Consider the following 24,559-nt stretch of genomic DNA (forward strand, 5'->3'; position numbering starts at 1 on the left):
ATGTTTTTGATGTTACATATTAATTTCTTCAATATGTATATTGTGATCTTTTATGTAAAATTATGATAATTCTTTTATGTGGCCTTCCTGGTTCTGGGAAATCTTGGGTCGCGAAAAAGCTTGTTGATTTGTTTAAAGAAAAAAAAATATTTTCTCAGTGCTATTTATTTGATTTAGATAGCATACTCAGTGAAATTCTTTTAAAAGACAATGAAAAACGATTTTCTCCAGAACTTTGGAAATTGGCCGAAGAGCAATTATATTCAAAGGTTGTTAGTACAATTCAAAGGCACCAACTTCAAAAAGAAATCGAATTGCATTCTTCATTTGCTATTGTGATTGACGACAATCATCAATATTTTAGTATGAGGCAGCGCTATCGCCGCCTTTCAATTCAATCTAAATTACCATATTGTATATTATATATTCAATCTTCTCTCAATGCGTGCATTTTGCGTGATGATAAGCGTGCCACTCCAGTTGGAAAAGATATTATTCGAAAGATGAATGAAGATTTTGATATTCCAGACTCCAGAGAACGAAATGTCTTACTCGTTTCCAATGATAATTATAGCGAAATATATTTTAACCAAATTATTGATTTTTTAGAGGAAAAGAAAACAGATATTGAATCTGGAATAAATACCGAAATAATCAATAAAGAAAGAGAAAAAGATCGCCAAAAAACATTTGAAAGCATAAATCATAAAGTGGACTTATGTTCAAGGAAGGTCCTTACAATTATAACTTCGTTGATAAATAAAATGAGCAAGGAACAGCGTGGAAAATCTGATTTAAGCAGATTTATTTCAAATCTAAATGAAACTCGCCGTAATTTATTAAATTTCGCAAAGCACTGTGCGTTACAGGAACATTTCATTGAAATTCTTAACAATCATTTGGCCGTTCAAGTGAATCATTCAATCTGTTTTGATTCGCAGGATATTATTTATCAAAATTTAATCATTTGTGCTTTCTCTCTTTTTGTTGCAGAGCAATTTTGCATAACTTTGCTTCAAGAACAAGAGAAAAAACAGATGGAAATAAAGCAGAGCGCAATGAAGCGATTGTTTCATCACAATTACATTGCTATTGGAGTTGAAGGAGCCACATGTTCAGGGAAGAGTACGTTAAGCTTGATGCTTCACTTAATTTTTGAGACAGCAGCATTATTTAAAAAACTACATTACGAACCTTCATCGCCTTTTCTTTCTCAAACTACTGCGAAACCAGAGCAGCCTTTATTATTGTCATCTTCGTCTTCTCCATCATCTTCATCTTCATCTTCATTAACGCCTTCGTCTTCGCCTTCGTTGCCTCTTTCTTCTTCTTCTACTTCTCCAACTGACTATTTATCGGAATCACCATCATCACACATTTCAACAGCATCGATATCAACCTGCTTGTCTCTTGACGATTATTGCAAAGCAGAAGATAAAATAACTTCTCGTGTTGACCTTCCTCTTCCACTTCATTTCAGTGAAGACGATTCTCCACAATCAATTCTTGTCCCTCTTCATGCTGACATCGACAAAAATAGTGAAAAAGCACAAGATCAAGCTTCAGATGCATTATCATCGTCTTCATCACAGCCAGCTGTTCCATCTTCTTATCCATCTTCAACTGAGACATTAGCAAAAGAAAGGCATCTGAAGGCAATCAATTGGGATAGCGAAAATGCATTTGACTTTGATTCACTTTGCAAATCAATTGTTCAGTGGAAAGAAAAGAAGAATCAAGAAAGCCCAAATTTCAGTGAAGACGGAAAAGAAGATGATGCAATTCATTCTTCTTCAATTTCTGTGATTGTTGATCCAATGCAAGATTTTCTCTTTCGCTTTCTGATTGTGGAAGGTATATTACTTATGGCAGACCAAAGAATACCTCGCCTATGCGATTCTTTTATTCATTATTGTTCAAATAATCCTGCCCGAATTGCTCAATTGTGGGAACGCAGAAAGCAACGAGCCAAAAAAAGTTTAGTTGAACCCTCTAAAGAATGCATTGAAAAGGAGTTATCTTCTTCTTCAAGCGAGTGTTCTTCAGCATCTTCAGAAAAAGAAACCTTTCAAACAGTTGTATCAGATCAAGATTTATCTCATTTTGTGTATAGTTATCCTGATAGTTTGGAATATTGGAGAACATCAATTCTTCCATCATTGTTAAATAATGAACAGTTAATTCATTCAAGTGATGAAGATTCTTCTTCGCTAAAAATCTGTTGCAAAGGCAGAGAAAATGAAAATCTTACTCAAACAGAATTTGTTTCAAGAATCAAGATTCTTAAAACGGCTAAAATTCCTTCACAGGAGCAGATGATAAAGGATATTACAGCATTTGATATGAAAAATTGGATTTCAAATCCATTGAAATCTGATGAAAAACCCATAGATAATTGTCATTCAGTAAATATTTCTCTTTCAATCGAGCAATTTGAATCAAATTCGCATTCCTCAGAAATGTGCGTATCAGATAAATTTAATGCAATTAAAGATAACATATTTTATTCCATGGGAATTGCTTCTTTTGTGATTTTAGAGGAGATTATTCCAACAGTATTTTCTCGTTTTTTTGAAGATTATTTTGAAATATACAAAGATTGATATATTTTCACTTCTTTTTAAAATATATATTAAAAGTTTTGATGTGATTTTTTTGATCGTAGTTCTACAATTAATGCGATTTAAAAAATATGAGCCAAATCCTTAATGAGGAGCAATTAGTTCTTGCTAGATATTTTATTGAAGATTGTTCAGATCAGTTGGATATCGGCACACAAGCAAAATGGGAAAAGATTTGTTTCGACTCAGTGAAGCATATTTTTCTTCAGGAATCTTCATACAAGATGCTCCCACATATGCTTGCTATTCTGAGCAGAATACAACTTCAATCAAAAAAGCATCTTATTGAAGAAATAGTTCTTCTTTTGGAAATGTTTTTGTCTCCAAGGTTTGAAATCATTTTAATTTTTGAAGGATGTATCATTTTCAGAATAAATTTAGTTCAGTCTCTTGATGTAATGCTAGTTCTTTCGAGAATGAAAATTCATCCTATTCCTCTTCTAAAGTCGTTTCTTTTTCGTCTTAGAGAAAAAGAACCAGAATCTGTTCTCAGCTCAGTAAATTCTGACTCAATATGCTTTTGTTCGAAATTGATAATATTTTTTGAAGGAATGATTGGAATGATAATTCAAGCGCTGCACGCAACATTGCAAGCAGAAAACGAAGTTGTGCAAAGTTTTTTCGGTGGAGGTTATAAAGCATCTGTAACTCAATTTTGGGCAAAAGAAGTTGATGCTTTGTGTTCTGTCTTAAAAACTCTTTTGCTCACATCCCTAACAAATACAATTGAGGAGCAAGAAACAATCGGATCAGAAAGGAATGTTAACGATTCATTGATGATGAACACGCAACTGTCTTCAAGAGGATTTGAACTCTATGGAGATTTAAATGATCTCCAGCCATCGCAATTAACATCACAGCTTCGGCAAAGCAAAGCAAACAAAAGGCGTCATCATACAGCTACAGTTGTGCGAGCTGTTCACTTTGTGACAGGAGTGTTATGGAATAAGAGAGGAGATGAAGAATATGAAGGATCTCGGGAGCTGGTTGATCTGTGCTTCCGTTTCATTATCATTCTCGTTCCATTTGCATTGTGTAATCCATTAAAGGCATTTTCAACAGCAATTCCTGGTTCGAAAGAGGTTGCGGCTTCCATTCAGGATTGCTTTGCAACTTTGTTAGAGAAGATTATTAAGCTTTTGACTGCAGCTTCCCAAAGGCAATCGCACAACCAACTCTCGTTTTTGATTAAAACGCGCTCAGTGGCGATGCTGTGGGATCTGTTTGAGTTTATCGAATTAGAAAAAAGAAGGAGGCAGACAGAAGAAAAAATAAGAGAAAATGAAATGAATGAGCAGGACTTTCAAAGAAAAGAAGCAAATGCAAAGAAAATGGCAGGAATGAGCATGTCAGATAGATTGGATGACCAATTGTTAGTCAATGAAGAGTCAGAAAGAGAATGGCAAAGCAGCAATCAAAATAAAATACCTCCGAATCCTGTGCTGGCAATCGACCTTAGCTGGATCATATCGACTCTTTATGGTTTGTTCATCAATCTCATATTTATTTATTTATTTATTTATTTTTGTTTATAATGAAACATATCATTTTTTTGTTTACAAAAACTTGGATATCTCAACATATCAATAACATATTTTTTCATCAATCAAAAATTGTGAAGATTCTTCTGTTTCCATTCGTTCTATGGGGCTTCGCGGGATTTGCAGGACTTTTGTTCCATTGATGGAGCAGCACACATCAACCGCTTTTTTGTCATCATCATCATCTTCTTCTTCTTCTTCTCTTTCTTCCTCTTCCTCCTCATCAGCCCAGCCGCTTCTATCCGATTCTGAGCAAGCCCTGGACATTCTTCTGTCTCTTCTCCTCGCCAACACGCCAGTCACTACGCGATCTCTGTATGAAATGGCACTGCTGTTGAGTTCAGAGGCTGAGGAGCTGCCGATGGATGCCAACGAGCACAAGAGCCAGAAAAGAGGAAGGAGCATGAAGATCATTGACGATGATGTGGACGAGAACGAAGAGGAGGAAGAGGAGGAGGAAGGAGAGGATGAAGGCAATGACGATAATTCCTTCAGAAGTGTCAATAGAGAAAAGAATGTTTATTTTCGGCCTTCTTTTCATTCTTCTTCTTCTTCTTCTTCTTCTTTTCAAACTCCTTCTTTTGGTTCACAACCTCAACCATCTTCTCAGCATTCATCTCAATTTTCATCTCTTCCTCGTTCTTTGAATCCAGAAAGCCGGAAAGTCAATTGCGAAAGACTCCAAACACTTCACGAGATGGTCGAACTGTTTCCGTTTAATTCTGCTCCTGTTGAATTCATTTCAACTTCTGCCTCTTCTTCTTCGACTTCTGCTTCTGCTTCTGCTTCTGCTTCTGCTTCTGCTTCTGCTTCTGCTTCTGCTTCTTCTTCGTCTGAAAATGAGAAGCTACTTTACAAACTTCCAGATTCTGATGTGGCTTTGCTAATTCTTTTCTTTGTTTCCTTTGCTGCTTCCTCCATTTCGCAAACAAACACACGCCTTCGCCAGTCAACTCTTTCATCATCATCTTCTTCCTCTTCCTCTTCCTTCTCCTCCTCTTCTTCTTCTTCTTCTCCACTCCCCTCCAGCGAGCCCAACACCCTCCATCTTCTGATCGCAAACACCATCGTGCTCATCGTCGTTGACTACATCGACCAGTACGGCTCAGTCGTCCCTCCTTCTCTCCTGTCCATGTGGAGCGTGTTCCGGCAGTCGCAGCAGCTGACCCGCCAAACAGCGCCGTTGATCGGCAGAGGCGCTCCGATGCACTTTGCGACGCTGCCGCCCACACAGCCGGCGATGGGCGGTGGTTCTGCTGCTGCTGCTGAGAAAGGGGGAAGGAGAAAGAAGGGAGGGAAGAATGAGAGGAATGATAAATTCACAGGCAGACTGAACGAGACAGAAGATGCAATCGAAGAAGAAAGCGCAGGGAAAGAAGGGATGCTGTGGAGTGGTGTAGGCCATTTTACCGAACAAAAACACGCTCCGAACAGAGAAGCTCAAAATTCACTTGCTCCTTCTTCTTCTTCGTCTTCGTCTTCGTCACCGCTTGCCCGTCAAGGCACCAGATTCTCGTCTTCTCCTTGGCAGCCATTTGCATCTACACAGATACAAACAGCTTCAAATGGGCAAACATCACCATCTCCGCGTTATCCACCGCAGAAAGAGCAAATGTTCCGTTCGTTCACATCTCCGTCTCCTGACCGAAGCGATGAGTCGATTATCAGTTTTGTCTCTTCTTCTTCTGCTTCTGCTTTTCCTTCTTCTCCTTCTGCTTCAGTAACTGCCAAAGCCAAAAACCCCAACATTTCCCCGTTTCCTTCCAGAACTCGTTTGCCTTCACTTTCATTCGCCGAATCATCGAACATCTCATCGCAGCCTTCGTCACATAATTTTCCGTCTTCAGTTTCTCCGGCCATTCAGCTGCACACGCCTTTGTTTCTGTTCAGGCGCAAAGTGAACTTCCTGGTGAGTTTGGTGCCTGCTTCGCTGCATTCTATAATTATCGAGTGCATCATTGCAAATTGCGGGTACAGGGCAACGATAAACCAGAATTTTATCTCTGAACTTCTATCGTTCGATATGTGAACGGGGTATTCCAGGAGTTTATATTTTTGTGATTGTTTCTTAGGTTTTTTTTTTTTCTTCTTCAAATAAGGCAGCAGAAATACGTGATTTATTCATATTCTTTTATTTGTTGTAATTGTACACACTAAAAAAAAAAAAAAAAAATCCAATGAGTTTAAATTGATTGAACATTCTTTTATGATTTTTTATTTTTAATTTTTTGATATGATAAAAATCCAAAATTTTTGTATTCAAATAATTCATGAAAGTGGAAAAAATAAAAAGTGAAAATTGATTCATCAATTAAATTATCAGAAATAAATCAATAACAATAATTTTTTTATTAATAATAATAAAGTATTATCAATACTAAAAAGAATATATAAATATTTAAGAAAGCGCCAAATTTCAAAATCGAAAAAATGCAAAAATAAAATAAAATAAAACTTCAAAAATCTGAAAAAATGTCAACAAAAACAATTAAAAAAAAAAGCTTAAACAAAAAAATCTTAAAAAAATACACGTTTCATTGTCCAAGTCAGCCGCTAATTGAAACAATAAGCAAAAGAAATTTATTTCATTAGTAAAAAAAGTAAAAATAGAAGCTAAAAATATGAAATGAATTACAATGGATTGAGAAGACAAGCATCCAAAACACAAATTGTGAATGATAAAAAAACATCGTTCAACACTAATTTTTGAATGCGATACGAGTCGGAAAGTGCTTTCAGTTTATTCTTTTTCTTGTTCTTGACACATTACCATAGTTTCCATCCATGTTCAATTCCATATTAATCAAAACATTATCTGGTTCACAAGTTGACGGGTTAATTACAAGATAAATCCATTGTTGGCTATTATTTTCCAAAGTTTGCTTCAAAAGCCCGGGGAAACACAGCAATATTTCTTCGAGTTATGCGGAGGAATTCGATTTAACTGAAGATTTTAAATGCGGAAAATCTTCGGAGTCGGCATAGCACGGAACAAGAGATACATAATTAATATCAAGTCCGGGTGATTCTGAATCGCTTTTACCTTGATCATCCGAATTGAATAATTTCACATTCGGAGATGAACATAATAAACCGTCAGATTCAATACTATTTTCCAGCCATTTCCTTGGCGGATTTGAAATTGAATAGAAAAAGGGCGAAAGCGTCGTACACAGAAATGAAAGCATTGCAGGTGACACCAACTTCGTGGGAGGAGATTGTTTGGACATTGCAATTTTATCTGGATCGAAACAATCAAATTCGTTCTTTTGAATATTTTGAGTTGTGACTTCTTCAAAGCCAAGTCCAAATTTTGATTTTACGAATATTGTAGAGTCTGCCTGACTCTGTTGTTTTTGATATTTTTCTCGATTGATGAGTGTTTTTGAAATTGATGACGCTTCAGAATGTTCCTTTGAAACATATGCTAGAAATGTGTTCGAAGAATTCGTGCTATGGGAACATGAACTGTTAATAGTTGTATGTGATATAGTTTGTTTTTTGCGCTTTTGCAATTCTTCAAAATCAGCCAAAGCCAACGGCTTCAAATCTGGTCTTTTCCGAAGATAATGAAGGATAGAACTTATATCAACAGCACTAGATACAGTCAGGAACTGTAGAGTTGCTTCAAAGTGATCTTCAACCTTATTAATAGATCTGTCTATCAAAAGATCAAATGGTTTTACTGTGCTCACAAGCTCGTTCAGAATTGAATCACTTTCATCGTCTATCTTAACTTCTGTCGTAAATAAAGATAGCAATTTTACAGCTTCTCTAACGTCTCGAATATGTAATTTCCCTCTTCGTAATTCCCGAATTCCACTAACATCTTTCATGAAGAGTTCTCTTTCTTTACAATCTTTCATAACGTGACAACCTCCGCAATATAAACATTGTTTTCGCTGACGATCTCCAAAAATCAAACGAGCAGCCTCTTTAAGTTCAACAAGCTCCAAGGTATTTGGATGAAAGATAGTGTTAAATGCATCAACCACAAGAGAAGCATCGTTTGGATCATAAAACTCTACAAACCATAAAGATCTTCCAGTTGAATGATGATAATATCTCTTTGAGAAAACAATTTGTTTTTCTGTGCTTAGTCTTTCTATTTGAAATTGATTCAATTTCCCTTTATCGGGTATATGGGCCTTGTCATAAGTAATTAAAGACTTCCGTATTATGTTGTCTTCATCTTCGGAAGGATACAGAGCGCTATTTGCTTTCACAATTATATCCCCGTCCATAACAATAACACAACGAGGTCGATATTCTTTAATTATGTTCACTTCAGTTCCTGGTAAAATTTGTACAGTCCTGGGAATTTCATTTGCCAAATTGATTTTTTTGTTGAAGAAAATATGAGCGCTTTTTTCTGAATATCCGAAAGAAATTATTCGTCCATATTTTGAAAAGTAATTACATAGAACATCTCCTGATGGCAAGTGACAAGAGCCATTTGCGGAAACATGAACACCAACTAAAAATAAAATGATAAAATAACAATAAATAAAGAAAAACAACAACAAACATTGGTCAGGGAGAAATCGATACAGATTATTGTAAATAGAAAAGTGGTTTGAATCAGTCATAAATATACTTTTATGCAACTGTTAAAGGATTAATCAAAGTACCCTTAATAATTTAAATGTTGCTGTTTTTGTCGGATGATGAATCTTGTTTAATTTATATCAAAAATTCAATTGCAATGTATTATCATTATCATAGGTGATATCAAAAAGGATTTTTTTGATTGTCAATATTACTTATGGTTATTTTGTTGGTGTATAATTTATTCTGAACAAAAATAATAATTGAATGAACATTATGTTTTGTTAATTTTTCTTTATCTAACTTATGTTTTCAGACACGACTTATATTTAAAAGATGGATTCATATTTATTTGAAAGTATTTGACAGAAGTTGATAAGAAAAATTAAATCATCAAGAATTATCATTCTCTTTTCACAATCATTTTTTTTCTAAATGATATTCTTGTGAATTTAATAAATATATAAATAAATATTTTTTTATTAATATAATTCGATTTAATTGATTTTTTTCTCCAAAAAATTATTTTTGATTTCTTTATATGAATTTCTGTTCCAGTTCACAAAATATTACCAGAATGAAAATAAAAAAGTTGGATCGAAATCACAAAATCTCTTTTTTAAATCATGAAATTTTTTTGTTAACTGGTAAATGCATCAAAATTTAAGCGTTATCCTCCAAAAATGGTTTTGAGTAGATGTGACAGAGTTCTTTCATTTATGAAAATTTCAATGATTTGTTCCAAACTTTTACAGCAATTTTATGATTATTATTCCAAAATTGAAGTGAAATATTAAATATGAAAATAAAAAAATCGAAAAAAATCTTTGAAAGAACTGCGTGGAACAAAATTCATAAAACAAAAAATTTTATCCCAGATAAGAAAACTCCCTTATTGTATTTTTATTCCTTCTATTGTTTCTATGTTGCAATAATCCGCAATTTCTCTAATAAAAAAAAACATCTTTCAAATATTTGAAAGTTATGCCTATTTACTAAGGATAATATTTTCATTTATGCGACTCATGTCCGACATTTTAAAGTGTGAAAAGACGTGCAAATTTTTTTAATAATTAAAAAAAAAAATAACAATGATCAAAGTAAAAATATTATTTTTAACAAATTGTTTCCTTCCAATATGAAAAGAGCTTGAATATGCTCAAGGGTCAACATTTGGGGCCCGAGCTTTCGGCATTCAAACAGCAAAAAGATATGGCATACCGACAATAACTTGCAGAGCACGCAAGACAGAAAAGGATACGGACAATACACTACGTGTCAGACAACGATCACAAAATAGATATCCCTTTTTTTTTTACTTCTTTTCCTCTTTTCACCAAGCAAACCTTGTCTCACTTGTTGAACGCATCCAGCTCGCTTCCAATCGTGTCAAAAGTCGGGAGAGAGAGATGGGAGAAGTCCAGCGGCGAGTTGTCTGACAAGCGCCGCGTGGGGCTCTCCAGCCCGCCCACCACAGACCCATCGCCTCCGTCTGCAGACGAAGAGGAAGGAGGGCCAGGAGGTGGAGGAAGCGAAGAAAGAGACAAGTTAAACGACTGCGAATCATACCCGCTTCCCGAGGGCATCTGCAGCAGCGAGGAGAAGTCAGTGGTCATCGTGGTTGGGTCAAACGCGGAGGCAAAGTTGAATGCAGAGGCAGTCGAAGAGGTTGATTGGGAGCCCAGTGCCAGAGGGGAGAAGGAAGGCTCCATGTATGACTCGAGTGTGAAGCCGGTCTCAATCAGAGGCGTTAGAGAGAACTGCGAGTGGTCAGCGAGCGCATCCAGTGTGGATGAGGCAGTTGGTGATGAAGAAGAAGAGGTTGAGGAGGAAGAAGAGGAAGGAGAGGAAGAAGAAGATGTTGTTGTTGAGGAAGAAGAAGAAGCTGCTTCTGCTGCTGATTGTTCAAGTGCGGGAGCAGACGATGCGTTTGCTGCTGCTGCTGTTGTTGTTGATGCTTCTTCATTCTCAGCACTTCCCAATGCAACTCCTTTCCCTTCTGCTTCCTGCTCTCCTTCCACCGCCTTCTTTGCACCCTTCTTCTTCTTCTTCTTCTTCTTTTTCTTCTTCGGCGCTGCTTGTTCTCCATCTGCCCCATCTCCTGCACCAGATGAAGCAGAAGAAGCAGCAGCAGCAGCTTCTCTTTGAGCATTTTGTGCATCGCGTGCTGCTTTCGCATCAGCTTCAGCGTCAGCACGCGCCTGTAGCTCATCCAGCTCTTTCTCCCAGTCGCCGGCGGGCGCAGATGACTGAGATGTGGTGGATGAATTCGCTCCGGATTTTTGAGTTGAAGAAGAAGAAGAAGAAGAAGAAGAAGAAGAAGATGATGATGATGATGATGATGATGATGAAGCAGAAACATGAGAAGAAGAAGCACCAGATTTTAAGGATGAGCTGGATTGTGAAGCAGCAGATTCTGAATTTGATGCTGATGATGCAGATGAAGAAGAAGATGAAGAAGATGAAGAAGATGATGATGATGGCAAGTTAGCTCCAGTAGTCTTTCCTGTCTGATGAGAAAGATGAGGTGCCATCCATGGATACAGCAACGACATTGCAGTAAATGTCGGATTTGTTGGAACAGAAGAAGAGGAAGACGGAGTTGAAGAAGAAGAAGAAGAAGATGATGATGATGATGATGCCTTGTCTAACTGACCTTCTGCTGCTCCTTCCGGAAGCGACGATGCTGCCCCAACAACATCAGCAAGGTTGTCTCCACTTGCCTTCATCATCGTTATACCTCCTGTTGATGTGCTTTGCAATGTCACTCCAGCTCCTCCTCCTCCTCCTCCTCTCCCTCCTCCACCAGCACCTCCTCCTCCTCCTCCAATGCTCCCCAGCATCGCCTGCGCCCCAGCCACAAACGGCGACGAGGATGGCAAACTCGCCATGAACTGCGCACTCCCCGCAGCTGCTCCTCCTCCATTCGCTGCACCTGGACCTGCGATCATCACCTTCTGCCCGTACGTGCCCATCCACGCCGTCACCCCCGGCTGCACACCTCCTTGTGAGCTGATCCCAATGCCCATCATATTGAACCCGCTTTTCCCTCCCACTGCTTTGCCTCCGGCTGCTCTGAATTCAGTCAGCGCCTCTTGTGGGATGTATCTGACTGTCGGGATGAACTTGCGGGGTGCCTGGAATGTGATGTTCGCCTGCTTCAGGTTGTTCAGCGTGCCTTCCACAAGACAGCGGCGCTCTTGGAAGTGCACAAGGAGGTTGTTCCACAGTGCTTCTTTTGCTAGAACGCGTGGATTGCCTAAGATAATCAGCCCATAACGAGCACGAGTTAAGGCCACGTTAAGTCTTCTTGGGTCGTTCAGGAAGCCAATCCCTTGTTTCTCGTTGCTTCGGACGCAGCTGAAGATGATGAAATCTTTTTCTCTCCCTTGGAACGCATCCACCGATGCGACTTCCACGTCCTTGTATGTGTTTGCATTCAATGGGCCCAGACGCTGCAAGACTGACGGGATATAAGCACACTGGCCTTCATATGGTGTGATGATACCAATGGAGGAAGGGGAGATTCCGCAGTGCAGGAGGCGTGTGACTATCTTTTCTGCGTTCTCTGCTTCTGATCTGTTGAGATAGGATGTGCCAGACGAAGATATCTCTTCTAATGACGTTGACATCTGGAACATCATTGGACTGTCGCTTACTGGCCACGGGAAACCATCATAATACGTGTTGCTGTTAGAGCTTGAAGAAGAAGAAGAAGAAGAAGAAGACGATGATGATGAACTAGAATCATTGTCTTTCGCCTTCGACTTTCCCTTTGCGATGATTCTCTGCATCGTTCTGTCTGCCGCCGTCACACCGTTCTGCAGCGACCCTTCATAAAACATTGCCGATGGAAATTCAGACAAGCAAGGGTGCATTCTGTACTGCACCTGCAGACGCATAGGACGAATACCCAACAACACAAGACGCTCGAAAAGCGACTGCGACAGACCACTTTTCGCTGCTTTTTTGCACATGATCACTGGGCCCAGCTGGCAGTGATCGCCCACCAGCACAATCTGCTTCGCCCCTTTCACCAGGGGAATCAAACACTCGGGCTCTGTTGCCTGTGTTGACTCGTCAATCAGCACGAGCTGGAACTGGTACCCCGCCAGACGCGGGTCTCCTGCGCCAACCGTCGTGCAGCAGATGACGTCTGCATTGAGAAGGATTTCTCTCTCCACTTTGCGACGGAGCTTGAAGAACAGCTGCTCGTCGGTGTCGCTCAGCTCGCCTGTCTCTATCCGCAGCATCTGCAGCTTGTGCAGCTCAATCGCCTCGGGCGTCTGCAGCTTCTCCACCTGCCAATGGAGTGTATACTTCTCCACTGGAGAAGTAACGGCTTCACGTGATTTCGCACACATCCTGACCACGCGCAGGTTCGTCTTCGCGATCTTCTCAGTCAGCTGGTCCACAGCTACATTGGACGGCGCACACACAAGCACCTGCCCTTGCTTCATCGCCACAAAGTTGTACACAATCGTCGCAGATGTGACTGTCTTCCCTGTTCCTGGAGGACCCTGGATTAGCGTCAGCGGCCGTGTCAGCACCTGCTTCACAGCAGCCACTTGGGAGTGGTTGAGGTCAGGCAGGTTCGGCGCAGAAAAGCGCTCGGGAAGTGAAGGGAATGGGAAACCAGTTGCTTCTGTGTATGCTGCTTTGGCTGACTCGATGTGCTGCGCGATCATCTGAGGCGTGGCGGTGGCTTCGGTTGGAGGCGTGGAGAAGATCTGGGACGAGGTGAGGGCAAGCTGCCTGTCGCCGAGGATGAGAGCGCGCAGATAAGGAGAGATGCATGTTGGGTGGTCAGTGAATGTGCGCAGGGCAGCTGTCATCCGATCGAATGAGGTGGACTTCCACATAAAATGGACAGCGTAGTCAGTCGTGATGGACGGGTTCACGCCGGCATTGCTTCGCAGCTCCAGGCAGACTTCTTCGTCTGAGTGTCAACAAATGTGCAAGTTTAAGTTAGTTAAGATGGGAAATGTTGTTTATAATTTTAAGAATGTTAAAAAGATGTTTTAAAAAAACATTCAAATACTGAAAAATCTCTTTTTTAATTAAAAAGTCCAAACTTGCTGTCATTCTAACAACATGGCCAACACAGCTGAATTCTTGGTTCTTTCCTTCAGCCTGATGGTACAGACTGAGCTCATCTCCAGGCATCAACCGAAATTCGGATTCTTCCTTTGGAAACAGAAAGAATGCTAATCTTTTCCCATTCAATCCCATATCCCACCGCACATTTACTCCAGACTTTGATTGGGATTCCTTCATTTTCCGATCATAATCTCCTTCCATCGTGATAAGAGGTGCAAAGACAGTGAAATATCGCTCTGGCTCTTCGAATCTCAAAGGAACCGGAAGTAAATCAGGCTCTCTATCATCCGAAATATCAATAACTGCAGGGCTCTGTTGCCTGCCTCCTCCAGACGACCCACTGTTGGACGAAGCTGCTGTTGCTGCCGCTGCAGCCTTTGCTGCTCTGCCCCATTGCTCTTCTAATCGTGCAATCTCACTTGCAGATACACGCCTGCACATCCTTTCTTCGGCATCTTTTGGCGCACCAACAAGCCAGTTTACGAAACTTCTTTCTTGAATCAATGGAGTCCATACTGATGTATCCCAAGAAGGATCTTTTGCGGTAGATGCGCAAGGTTCACTTAATGTTTTACAGTTTTTTGAAATTATTCAACACTTTTTTTAAAAACATAAATTTACAATATTATTCAAACCGACATAAAAGAACAACAGCTGACTCTTCTTTTGCTGAAATAAATCCAAGAACAAAGCAATTACAATTTCCACAGTTGTAGCATTCAAGTTTAGATTCTCCAAGAGGTCCAGCAGGATGCAAATTGATTTCTTTGTGCTTTGAGCGAACCATATGCATAACAATGTGAGAACCAGAGTTATTCCCTTTACCATTGCAAAACCATCTTTTGCATATGTTGCATTGGACGACACAAGTTGGAGAACGAACACCACAATAGCTTTAAATTGCAAAACAACGACATGGAGAATAATAAAGAAAGATACAACAACTTTAATGTTTTCAAAACCTGCATTCAAAAGTGTCTTCATCTTCGCTGAGTGCTTCAAGATCATCTAAATCATCACCCCCGGGACTTAGGGCTCTTGACGGATATTTCTGTGGATAATATCCACAACGTATTTAACAAAATCATAAAAAGGCAGGACGAAAGTTAAAGATAAAAAAGAGTTATTCGCTTCAAAAATTTATGCACACAGAATGGCTTGACATAAATTAGACTTCTCAGCAAAGGATTCTGGAATAGCAAGCATTTTATGAGGATGGTCGCCCAAAGCAAAATGTAGACAAATAATAATAACGATAAAATTTTCAGGAAAATAAAACGAATAGTGCTTAATAAGGAAAAATAAATTAATATTGTATAAATTCAGACCTCAGCACAAATTATGGTTGATGGCCCACAATCTATCTTTGATATCAAACGCACTATGCTTGAAATATTAACTTGTAATATTTCGTATTATCTTGGTGAAATATAATAATTCTCCTTTTTTGAGATGGTAGTGAAAGTGGGAAACCAAAGTTTTTTTAATAATCCGGAAAATGAAATAAACATTTAAAAATGGAAACAAAAACGCGAGAGCAAATTATAAAGCAAATAGAACTGTACGTTATTTGTTTTTTTAAACAAATAAGCGAAAATAACAATGAAAAAAAATATATTTTTGTTTTTTTCAGAATTGCTGAGAAACAAATTCAATTTCTTTTAGAAGGGAAAATTATAGATCCAACAAGTGAAGAACAATCCGAAACCAGAACTTGTTTGTTAAATATATTCAAAAGATTCTCATCTGATTTGCATTATTTTTCAGTTTCAATAAAGAAAGCATGCATTTTCTTTCGAGTTCTGTCCATCATTCACAAACTTCTTGTGGAAAATAAACGGACAACAAAGCGGTATTTAAAATACTCGGAAAATCATTTTTAAATTATCTTTTGTTGCCTTTGAAGTGATTTGTTTTACATGGATGTTGGGTTATTTCAAACGCAATCAACTAGTAATGCTGCGATTGAAGAGTTAGCTTCGTTTCTGAAAGTTCCACGATATTCATTGAATGTATTTGCTTCGCCAAAAGGTCTTGTAATCGGAAATGTTTCGTTTAATGAAGATGGAAGTCGCACAACTTTGGGTCATTCTCATCATCTGATTAATCCTCAAACAACGTACAGTCATTTTTCGTCAACAGCGTCTTTCGTCTTAATTGTTGAAAAAGATGCAATATTTCAATCGTTGATAAATGAAAGATATGACGTAACCGCAAACTGCATTATTGTCACGGTTTGAAATCGTTTTCTTTGCGAGAAAAAATTGTTGAAAGATTTAGGGAAAAGGCTATCCAGATCTTAAAACATTGAATTTTCTTCATCAATTGTCTTGTGACTGTCCAGATCTACCCTTTTATGTTCTCGTTGATGCGGACCCCTTTGGAATTGACATTCTTTTATTGTATTCATATGGACCTGTTGTATGTTTATGTTATTCTTTAAGAATATATTTCATAATTCACAATTCCAAGGAAAGAATTGATCGAGAGGAGTTATGTGTACCTTCAATAACTTGGATCGGATTATATCCTTCCGAGCTTTCTCATTCATCTCCAATACCAATTCCAAAAGGTGCTATGCTTCCTTTTACAACCAAAGATCAAAGCAGAATGGATGCACTTGTAAAACGTGCAAAGGACAATAAAATAAATTTGCAATGGAGGTTTGTTTTATGATTCGCTTAAAATATAATTCGTTTGTTGAATATTAGTCAAGAAATCATGTGCATGAACCAAAACAAAATAAAAGCAGAAATAGAATCCCTTTCTGCAATATCCTTGAATTTCATAACTCAAACATATTTGCCTTTGAAATTGTCAATCTGTTGTGACAATGTTTCAAAAATAACAAAATTATCTTAGCCAAACTTTGGATTTCAAAAATCGTTATTTAGATCAAAAAAGTAATTTTTTTAGTTAGTTTATTCTTTTGCAAATGGTAGAATGGCCAGAAGAGACATCAAAAAGAATCTTGGTTTAAAGACATCTATTTATTATTATTATTATTTGACACTTGTATAGCTTGTGGTGTTAGTGCTTCTTATTCTGTTTCCATTTGTTGGATTCTTTATTATTCTTCGAAAAATTAAAAAGGCTGCAAAAGAATTAGAAAATGCACATAACCAATCAACAAAAGATATACCAATTCCTCCACTTGAGAAAATTCCCAGAACTGATAAAGATAAAAAGAAAAAGGCGAAAGTTCAGAAAAAGGAGTAAAATTATCAATTGTGCATTTATGTGAATTATTATATCTGTAATTGTTCATTCATTATATCATATGCTTCAAATAAATTCAAAATATTCTTGGTTATTACTCATCTTTTTGTTGTCTTCGAATTGTCAATGATTTACGCTGGAAGAAAGAAATAAGAAAGATGTTCTCTATTTGTTCAATTTTTTTTTTTTTGAAAAAATTAGTCAAAAATATAACATTGCATCAGAATTCAAATTTTCGAGTCAATTCATTTGCTATTTATGAAGTTTTAATGAGAAAAACTCTTCCTCAATCTAATTCATTAATATTAAAGGAACTTTATTCTTTTTTTATAGACAAAGGATAAGTCGGTTTTGCCTTGTAACGCATCATATTAAAGATGTTGATAAAAAAATTGAGGATTAGAAATGAAACTATTTCGAAAATTGTAAAATCAGAAAAAAAAGAAAGAAAACAACAACAAAAAAAATGATTTAGACATTGTACCACAAGAAATACAAGAGACGAAAAAAATAAAATTGCTCCTACTTCTTCAAGTGTATTCCTTCAACTGTCACATCGTTCTCCATCGCCACCACAATGCCCTTTTGTGAAAGCGTGCGAGAAGTCGAAAAGTCGCCATCAACAACAATCTGTGGCATCCTCTTCATCTGATAGTCAGTCACTTTGCCTTGCTTCACACGACGCATGTTCCACGTGATGATAAACGGACCCGAAGTCGTCACAATCGCACGCTCCTTCGGCATCGCCCGCCCTTCACCGCCCTCGTCATCAAAGCCAACCTCCATCGATCTCCGCTTCTTCTCTTCTTTTCCTTCCTCTTTCTTCGAGCTGTTGCTTCCTTCTCTGTCCTTCTGTGTCAGCATCATCGTGACCCATCCTTCATCATCGAACTTCGCTGGCGTAAAGCACACCCGCCCGCCCAAACGCATCACATCCCGATACGACAGCTCCAACCTGCGCACTTGCAGACGCGCCTTGTCTTCGCGCGGCATCGACTTCGTGAAGCAGCTGATAGGCGAGGCTTCGGTTGATGCTGACAGCAGCGTCGGCACCACCAGCAGGCACGTCTGTGTTGTTGCCACCACCCACTCTCCGTCTGCACTCACGTCTATTCCAATGATGGCCTCAGGCCCAACGCTCATCATCGTCTTCGCGCGGTTCTTCAGCGACTCGTCGAAGAAGCGCAGGTCGCCCTTCGCCGAGCCAGACACGATGCACCCGTTCATCGTAGATGCCTCACAAAGGAGGTTTGCTCTCGTTGAAGGTGAATAAAAGAACGAATGCCCAGCATCGCTGCAAAGCCTACCGTGCAACCCATCTGACTCGCCACGAAGCGTCGAGATCGACGACGCTGTGGACGATGACGATGCCTGGGAAGCGATTCGCGGATCCATCAGGAAATGTCCCTGCTTGTTGAAGGCGACAAACAGAGGGTTGTCTGAATGCGGAGACTCCTTCGTCGCTCCGATCAGCCCGTCGATCTTCGTGCCAACCTCGTTCGTGCCCCACTCCTCCACCACTTGTCCGCGCTCCAAGTCCAGCGCCATCACCCGGCTCATGTCCAGCGGATGCCGCACAAGCATCTGGTTGTCGCTTCGGTACAGCATCGCCTGCGACGGGTGTGACCGCTCAGCAACAAGCTGGATCATGCCGTCGCTGCTTGCTCCCAGCGACGATGCAAGCCCTTTGACTGTTGAAAATGTGTGGATTTTCTTCATCGGCCCGCTGTTTTGCCCGCGTCTGGATTTTTTCCCACGTGAATGTTTTCCTTCCTCTTCCTCTTCGTCCTCCTCCTCATCTTCGTCTTCGGGGTGCATTGGAAGTCCGTAGATATCAATTCCACCATTGGACGTGATCACAAATGAGCGAGGTACACTTCTTCCGACTAAAAGCAGCCTGTTGTCTTCATGTTTGCTAGAAGCAGTTGCCGAAGAACTTTTTTCTGCTTTTCGATCATGTTCTTCTTCTTCATCATCTTCTTCTTCTTCTTTTTCTTCTTCTTCTTCACTTTCAATCATCTCATCTCCGCGTGCTCTTAAGTTAAGCTCTCTTTTACGTGCCTCAATCAATTCAAGTTCTCTTTGCTGCATTTCTTTCTTTTCCAGCTCGTCGTCATATTCTTCAAAATCAAGTTCTGATTCGTCTTCATCCTTATCATCTTCTGTTATCGTTTTTCTTGATCCGTTCAAAAGTAATTCTTGGTCTTCACATTTTTCCCATGGAATTTGATTATTAACTTCAAAAAGTTTCTTTATGCACTCGGTCCGAAATTGTTCAAATTCATCTGAAGAAACAATACGAACAGTCAATGTAAGGACAGTTCTTTCTAGATGAGTAACAAATACAAATGATTGATGAGCATCTAAAAATGTTAAATTCAAATCGGGTGTCAGTCTATGTAGGATAAGTGGGGTTCCATCTTCTTTTGAGATATATAAATTGAAATCAAAAAACGGTTTTGTTTTTTTGCCTTTTTGCGGTTTGGCAGTAGAAGTATCATTGGTTGTTGGATAAATGCTGACTGTGCATGATGGCTCGGCAAGTTCAAATTGTTGGGCTCTTCCATTGAAAATAAACAGAACTCCATGAACTTGAATTAGAGGTGCAGGCAATCCAAGCTCAGGAAGATCATCATCTGAATGTTTAGGAGGAAGTTCCGGATAATCTGGTAAATCTTTAAGAAGAGAATCTTGAGCATGTGGTACGCTTGATGAAGGAGCAGTCAAAGTTTTAATAAGTTGTTCATTATCTTTTCTTGGATTTGAGCGACTCATTCTTTGTTCGATAACTTTTTCTTCATCCACATTATTATCTTTCTTCCATGACAATGGATTTAAATGTCCGACAGCTGATTTAACCCAGCCAAACATTTGATACGAAATTATACCGAAATATGAATGAACGTATTAAGGGCGCCAGAAAAAATTTTTTTGTTAGAATTAAAATATTAACATAATAAATTAATGAATAAATGATGATGATTTATAAATCGAAATTTGAAAGATGTCATATATCAACCTTGTATTCTTTGAAAAAAGATTGAAAAAAATAGAATTATTATCTAGTTGCATTGAGTTGAATTTAGTCCAAATTGAAGTGATAAAAAAAGAGTTTGTCAACATCAATACCTCCACTTTTTTAAAACAAAAAGCTTATTAATTTGAGAATTAATTTTATTAACTGAAAAAAAAATGAAAAATTGTTTGAATTACAGATATCGCATAAAATACTGGACATCGCACAAAATTCCGGACAAGATCAATTTCACAATAACTGCAAGAGGAATAATTCTGACAATTTTCATCAAAATATATCTCATCAATACAAACTCATTTGATATAAGAAACTTTGAAAATAGCTTCATTTGTGCTCAGAGAAATATATTATTAAAATCTCGTAGAAATAGGATTATGAGTTTCTCCGAGATTTCAAAAATATTTTATTTCTTGGTTCAAATGAAGCTATTTTGAAAGTCTCGTTTATCATTTGAGTTTGCATTGATGAGATATATTTTGATGAAAATTGTCAGAATTATTCCTCTTGCATATATTGTGAAATCGATCTTGTCCGGTATTTTGTGCGATATCTGTGCTTTGAAAAAACTTCAAAATAAACATTGATAATAATATTTTCCATGTTTTTTCTTTTCGGAGTCTAGGTAAAAAATTAAATCTGTCTCCTTCAAAACAATATTTGAATCAAATAGTTTGTTTCGTCAAGATATTTCAAAAGAACACTCAGAATATCATTCAAACAAAAAAAGGAGGATTATTATTGACTTTTTCAAGCTGAATATTCATCTCTCTTGTATAAAAAACAAATTGTCAAATTGAAAACATTCTATTGAAAATAATTGCACTTTGCAGTCGTTTTTTTTTTTTTTTTTTTTTTTTTTTTTTTTTTTTTTTTTTTTTTGCAAAAGGACAAATTTGCATTTTTTTGATGAACATTCATTTTGAATTAAATTTATTCCAAAAACAATCAACAATGATTAAAGAATATATATATTAGATACAATGCAGATTAAATCAAATTATTCAAATTGAAAAAATAATTTAAAATTGTGGGGGTTATTTAAAATAACCCCTGTTTATTTGAATTGACTTGCTTATTTTTAAAATCTTCATCCAATTTTGAATTGAATGTTCAAAACATGAAAATAGATAACATTAAATAAATCGCATAAAAGATTGATATGAAATACTGAAGTTTCTTTTGATTCTCTTTTAGAAAAATTTTGATCTTTCAATAATCTTCTTCGAAAAAATAGAAAAATTCGATAATTCGTTTAAAAGACTGTTCTAACTTATTCAATCGAAAATTCCAGCTTTATAATGTGAGTTTGTTTGATTATAACAATTAAAAAGTCATTTTTCCCAATATACAAATCATAAAAGCTTTATCAAATTTTCAGTTTATTTCTTCACAATTGTGAACTGTTTCTTTTAAACCGAAGCACCAATGACAACTTCTGTTCCATTTTGTTCAGCACTCATTAGGTAATTACGACTTTTTTTGTTTTAAGCAACAGCAATTTTCAAACAATATTGTTTTACATTTTTCACCTTGTTGAAAAACAATGTTAAAAATCATTAACAAGAAATATATAAAACACTGAATGTTTAAAGGAATATGTGGTTATTTTTCAAGATTTCCTGTCGAGTATTAAACATTTCTATTTTTAACAAATTTTTCTTTTTCGATTTTTATCTTCTTATTTTGCAGATTACACAATTTTCTTACAGATCCAAATTCCATAAACCTTTTGCTTTTGTATATCCCACATTTGCAACGCTATCCATCCTCAGGATTGCTCACAAACGAAATACTTATTTCAATTGTGGCAAACATTTATTCTCTCGTGTCCCCATCAACAGCTTTCGCTTCCAGCACGTTAAAAACACCATCAACTGTTCTATTGCCTCTTCTGCCAACAGTTCCGACACTTTCTTCTCTGCCTTCAACGCTTCCTTTTTCCACCAAACACTCTCTTCACAAAATGCTCCTGTTCATATTGGAACAGAATCTCAGCGAGAAGCACCAGGAAGATTGGCTTCATTCGGACAGTACGGCCATCACTTTGAATGGTGCACATGGAAAGATTCAACTGGTGGATCAAATAACGGCGGAGCTCTTTATGTTGAATGCACAAATGCAGATCTCTCAATCACGTCTTGTTCATTCAACAATTGTTCTAGTGGTGATGTTGACGGGGCGTTGTTTTACAGATATTTATTAAATGTAAACATTGCAAAATCCAATTTCACAAGTTGTTCAGCTGCACATGCAGGTGCTGCTTATGTTGGCTGGCCCCAATCCAGTTCTGTTTGGGTATTATCAGAAAACCGAGTGGATAATTGCTCAATAAGTAGCAACATTGGAACTGGTTGGGATATCGTGCTTGACAATATGACATCAAACGGTCAATTCCTGTTTTCGAAATGTGTCAGTATTGCTAATACCGGAGGTGATGCAGCTGGTGCAGTCACGTTTCATTACCCTCCACCAGTAATACCTCTTCAATATTTGCTCCAAGAGTGCCAGTTCATCAACAACAAAGTCGAAAATCCAACTACCTACGGCGGTGCTGCGCTGTGCTGCACAAGAACATATGATTGGATGAGCGGGTTCAAATTCATCACATTCTGCTTCTTTGATGGCAATTCCGCAACTAATGGCAGAGGGAATGATGTATTCTTTTACGGAAGTATCATCACCAAATCTCCATTCCAGCAATGCGGTTCAACAACCCCAACACAAAGAGTATGGAATAACTATACCGCAGATAGCCCCGTATATAACGGCTGGCTCCCTCTCATAACAACATTCAAAATCGTGCCAAATGGTGGAACTGATGCTGAAGTCTGTGATAGAACTCAACAGATCCCATGCGCCACAGTGGAGTATGCACTCGGATGCGTTGCTCCCTTCAGCGATTCCTCCCTCTCTCTTCTCGTCTCCTTTCACTCCCACAAGGACTCTCAAATTCAGTGCATAAAATACAAAAATCACAGGAAATAGCACAACTGCCAACACCATCGCCTCCAGTGGCATTCCCCAACCACCAATCTCATGTTCACAATCTTCACAATCAACATCATCATTTTCTTCATTTTCATCCTCATTATCATTATCAACATCTTCTTCACCAGATCCATCTGCCTCTTCTGCTCTCTTTCAACAGACCCAGGGTTCCCTCACAGTCTCTGTAATCTCCATCGCACACAACTCCTCAAATCCAATCGCCCCCATCCTCTTCCACCTCTCCCAAAACTCCCCTTCCCTCAACCTCAACACAACCATCATCGCTGGAACAACCTCCATAACAATAAAAACTCCCCTCTTCTTCCTCACTGCTGGCTCCCTCGCCCTCAACCACACAGCAATCACCAGTCTCGCCCTCAACTGCCAAAGCATCTTCCACCTCACCTCCCTCACCGCTCCCCTCACCCTCAACTCCTCCAGCATCACCGATATCACCTCCACAGCCACCCCCTCCAGCTGTGTCCTCTCCTCTGCCACCTCCCCTGCCCTCTCCCTCTCCCTCGCCAACTGCACCATCACCAGCATCAACTCAGCTCCACAAAACCAACAGACTGCAACCAATGGCGGGTGCATCTCATTCGCATCATCTGCCCCAACCAACGCATTTTCGGTGAGAGCCTCCACTTTCACGGGCTAATAAATGAGCAAAGAATAACAAGTGCTTTTGAGATTGATGAGAAATAACTGTAAGAGTATGATGAATGTTCATGGAAACAGAAGCAAAGGTGAAAGGAAGAATACGCTTTTTTTGAAAAGAAGCTTTCATAAGAGATTTGTGGAGATGAAGAATGAAAAGGAAGAAAGAATTGATAACAAAAATATAGATGATGTGCAACGTGAAAAGAATGAGAAAATTAAAGAGAAAGAACAATTCAAAATTTAGATATAACGGAAAAAGAGAGAATGAGGGAAAAAATGAAAGGAAATAAAGAAAAAAGGAAAAGAAAAAGGAAATGGACATACGATTCTGCAACTTTAAGATCACTATTCCATGAAAATGGTGATGATTCATTCTGTATTATAAAACACCCAAATGAAACAAATTTATTCATCAGAATTTTCAGAATATTATTGTTTTCTTTTTATTATTTATGCAAAAACTATAAAAATTATCTTCGAAGCGAATCATTCTTCTCTTAAAATTCAAAACAAATAACATTTTCACTTTATTAACAAATTATTTATTTAACATTTATTTAATTTGAGCTTATTTTCACGCTTCCGTAGAATTATCAAGATTTCGTAAATAAAACAGTCAAAAAAGGTTTGATTTTTCATTTATTTCCACTTTGTTTTAATTAGTGTTTTTTGTTTGTTTTATATTCCTTTCCAACAATTATTATTAATTTGAATGATCTTTTCTAATTTGAATTAGGATGAAGATTTTAAATTTTTTCCCTTTTATTTGAATTGGGTGGTATTAATTCAAATTGACATAGGTTTATTTAAAAAACCTCAATTAATTCAAATTTCCCAACTTAATC

General features: G+C 38.0%; 8 protein-coding genes across 8 annotated transcripts; 4 read left to right on the plus strand and 4 right to left on the minus strand.

Moving 5' to 3' along the window:
• Positions 1-62: 62 nt before the first annotated feature.
• On the plus strand, positions 63-2,709 carry MONOS_1244fu16814 (putative O-phosphoseryl-tRNA(Sec) kinase; the record flags this gene model as incomplete). The annotated part of the gene is made up of 2 exons (XM_067865068.1): positions 63-2,555; positions 2,599-2,709. 2 exons carry the CDS (start codon positions 63-65, stop codon positions 2,707-2,709), a joined length of 2,604 nt encoding a protein of 867 aa, XP_067735712.1.
• Positions 2,710-3,172: 463 nt separating this feature from the next.
• On the plus strand, positions 3,173-6,350 carry MONOS_1245 (uncharacterized protein; the record flags this gene model as incomplete). Its single annotated transcript, XM_067865069.1, has 2 exons — positions 3,173-4,103; positions 4,243-6,350. 2 exons carry the CDS (start codon positions 3,173-3,175, stop codon positions 6,189-6,191), a joined length of 2,880 nt encoding a protein of 959 aa, XP_067735713.1. The 3' UTR covers positions 6,192-6,350.
• MONOS_1246 (uncharacterized protein) lies at positions 6,345-8,791 on the minus strand. The gene is made up of 2 exons (XM_067865083.1): positions 8,691-8,791; positions 6,345-8,639 (listed from the first exon to the last, which is right to left on the minus strand). The coding sequence occupies exons 1-2, from the start codon at positions 8,749-8,751 to the stop codon at positions 7,084-7,086; spliced, it is 1,617 nt and encodes a 538-aa protein (XP_067735714.1). The 5' UTR covers positions 8,752-8,791; the 3' UTR covers positions 6,345-7,083.
• Positions 8,792-9,463: 672 nt separating this feature from the next.
• MONOS_1247 (putative mRNA decay factorlike protein) lies at positions 9,464-14,975 on the minus strand (the record flags this gene model as incomplete). The annotated part of the gene is made up of 5 exons (XM_067865093.1): positions 9,464-13,649; positions 13,786-14,372; positions 14,446-14,703; positions 14,773-14,861; positions 14,961-14,975. 5 exons carry the CDS (start codon positions 14,973-14,975, stop codon positions 10,063-10,065), a joined length of 4,536 nt encoding a protein of 1,511 aa, XP_067735715.1. The 3' UTR covers positions 9,464-10,062.
• Positions 14,976-15,327: 352 nt separating this feature from the next.
• On the plus strand, positions 15,328-17,029 carry MONOS_1248 (putative Meiotic recombination protein SPO11; the record flags this gene model as incomplete). Its single annotated transcript, XM_067865104.1, has 7 exons — positions 15,328-15,526; positions 15,593-15,662; positions 15,717-16,044; positions 16,091-16,473; positions 16,522-16,645; positions 16,731-16,784; positions 16,832-17,029. 7 exons carry the CDS (start codon positions 15,328-15,330, stop codon positions 17,027-17,029), a joined length of 1,356 nt encoding a protein of 451 aa, XP_067735716.1.
• Positions 17,030-17,378: 349 nt separating this feature from the next.
• Positions 17,379-19,941, minus strand: MONOS_1249 (putative protein involved in vacuole import and degradation). The gene has a single exon (XM_067865115.1). It carries the CDS (start codon positions 19,898-19,900, stop codon positions 17,552-17,554), a length of 2,349 nt encoding a protein of 782 aa, XP_067735717.1. The 5' UTR covers positions 19,901-19,941; the 3' UTR covers positions 17,379-17,551.
• Positions 19,942-22,439: 2,498 nt separating this feature from the next.
• Positions 22,440-23,051, plus strand: MONOS_1250 (uncharacterized protein; the record flags this gene model as incomplete). Its single annotated transcript, XM_067865126.1, has 1 exon — positions 22,440-23,051. One exon carries the CDS (start codon positions 22,440-22,442, stop codon positions 23,049-23,051), a length of 612 nt encoding a protein of 203 aa, XP_067735718.1.
• Positions 23,052-23,207: 156 nt separating this feature from the next.
• Positions 23,208-23,648, minus strand: MONOS_1251 (uncharacterized protein; the record flags this gene model as incomplete). Its single annotated transcript, XM_067865137.1, has 1 exon — positions 23,208-23,648. One exon carries the CDS (start codon positions 23,646-23,648, stop codon positions 23,208-23,210), a length of 441 nt encoding a protein of 146 aa, XP_067735719.1.
• Positions 23,649-24,559: the final 911 nt, after the last annotated feature.

This window comes from Monocercomonoides exilis, assembly GCF_001643675.1.
Source record: "Monocercomonoides exilis strain PA203 chromosome Unknown scaffold2-2631571, whole genome shotgun sequence".
NCBI classification, from domain to species: domain Eukaryota; phylum Preaxostyla; order Oxymonadida; family Polymastigidae; genus Monocercomonoides; species Monocercomonoides exilis.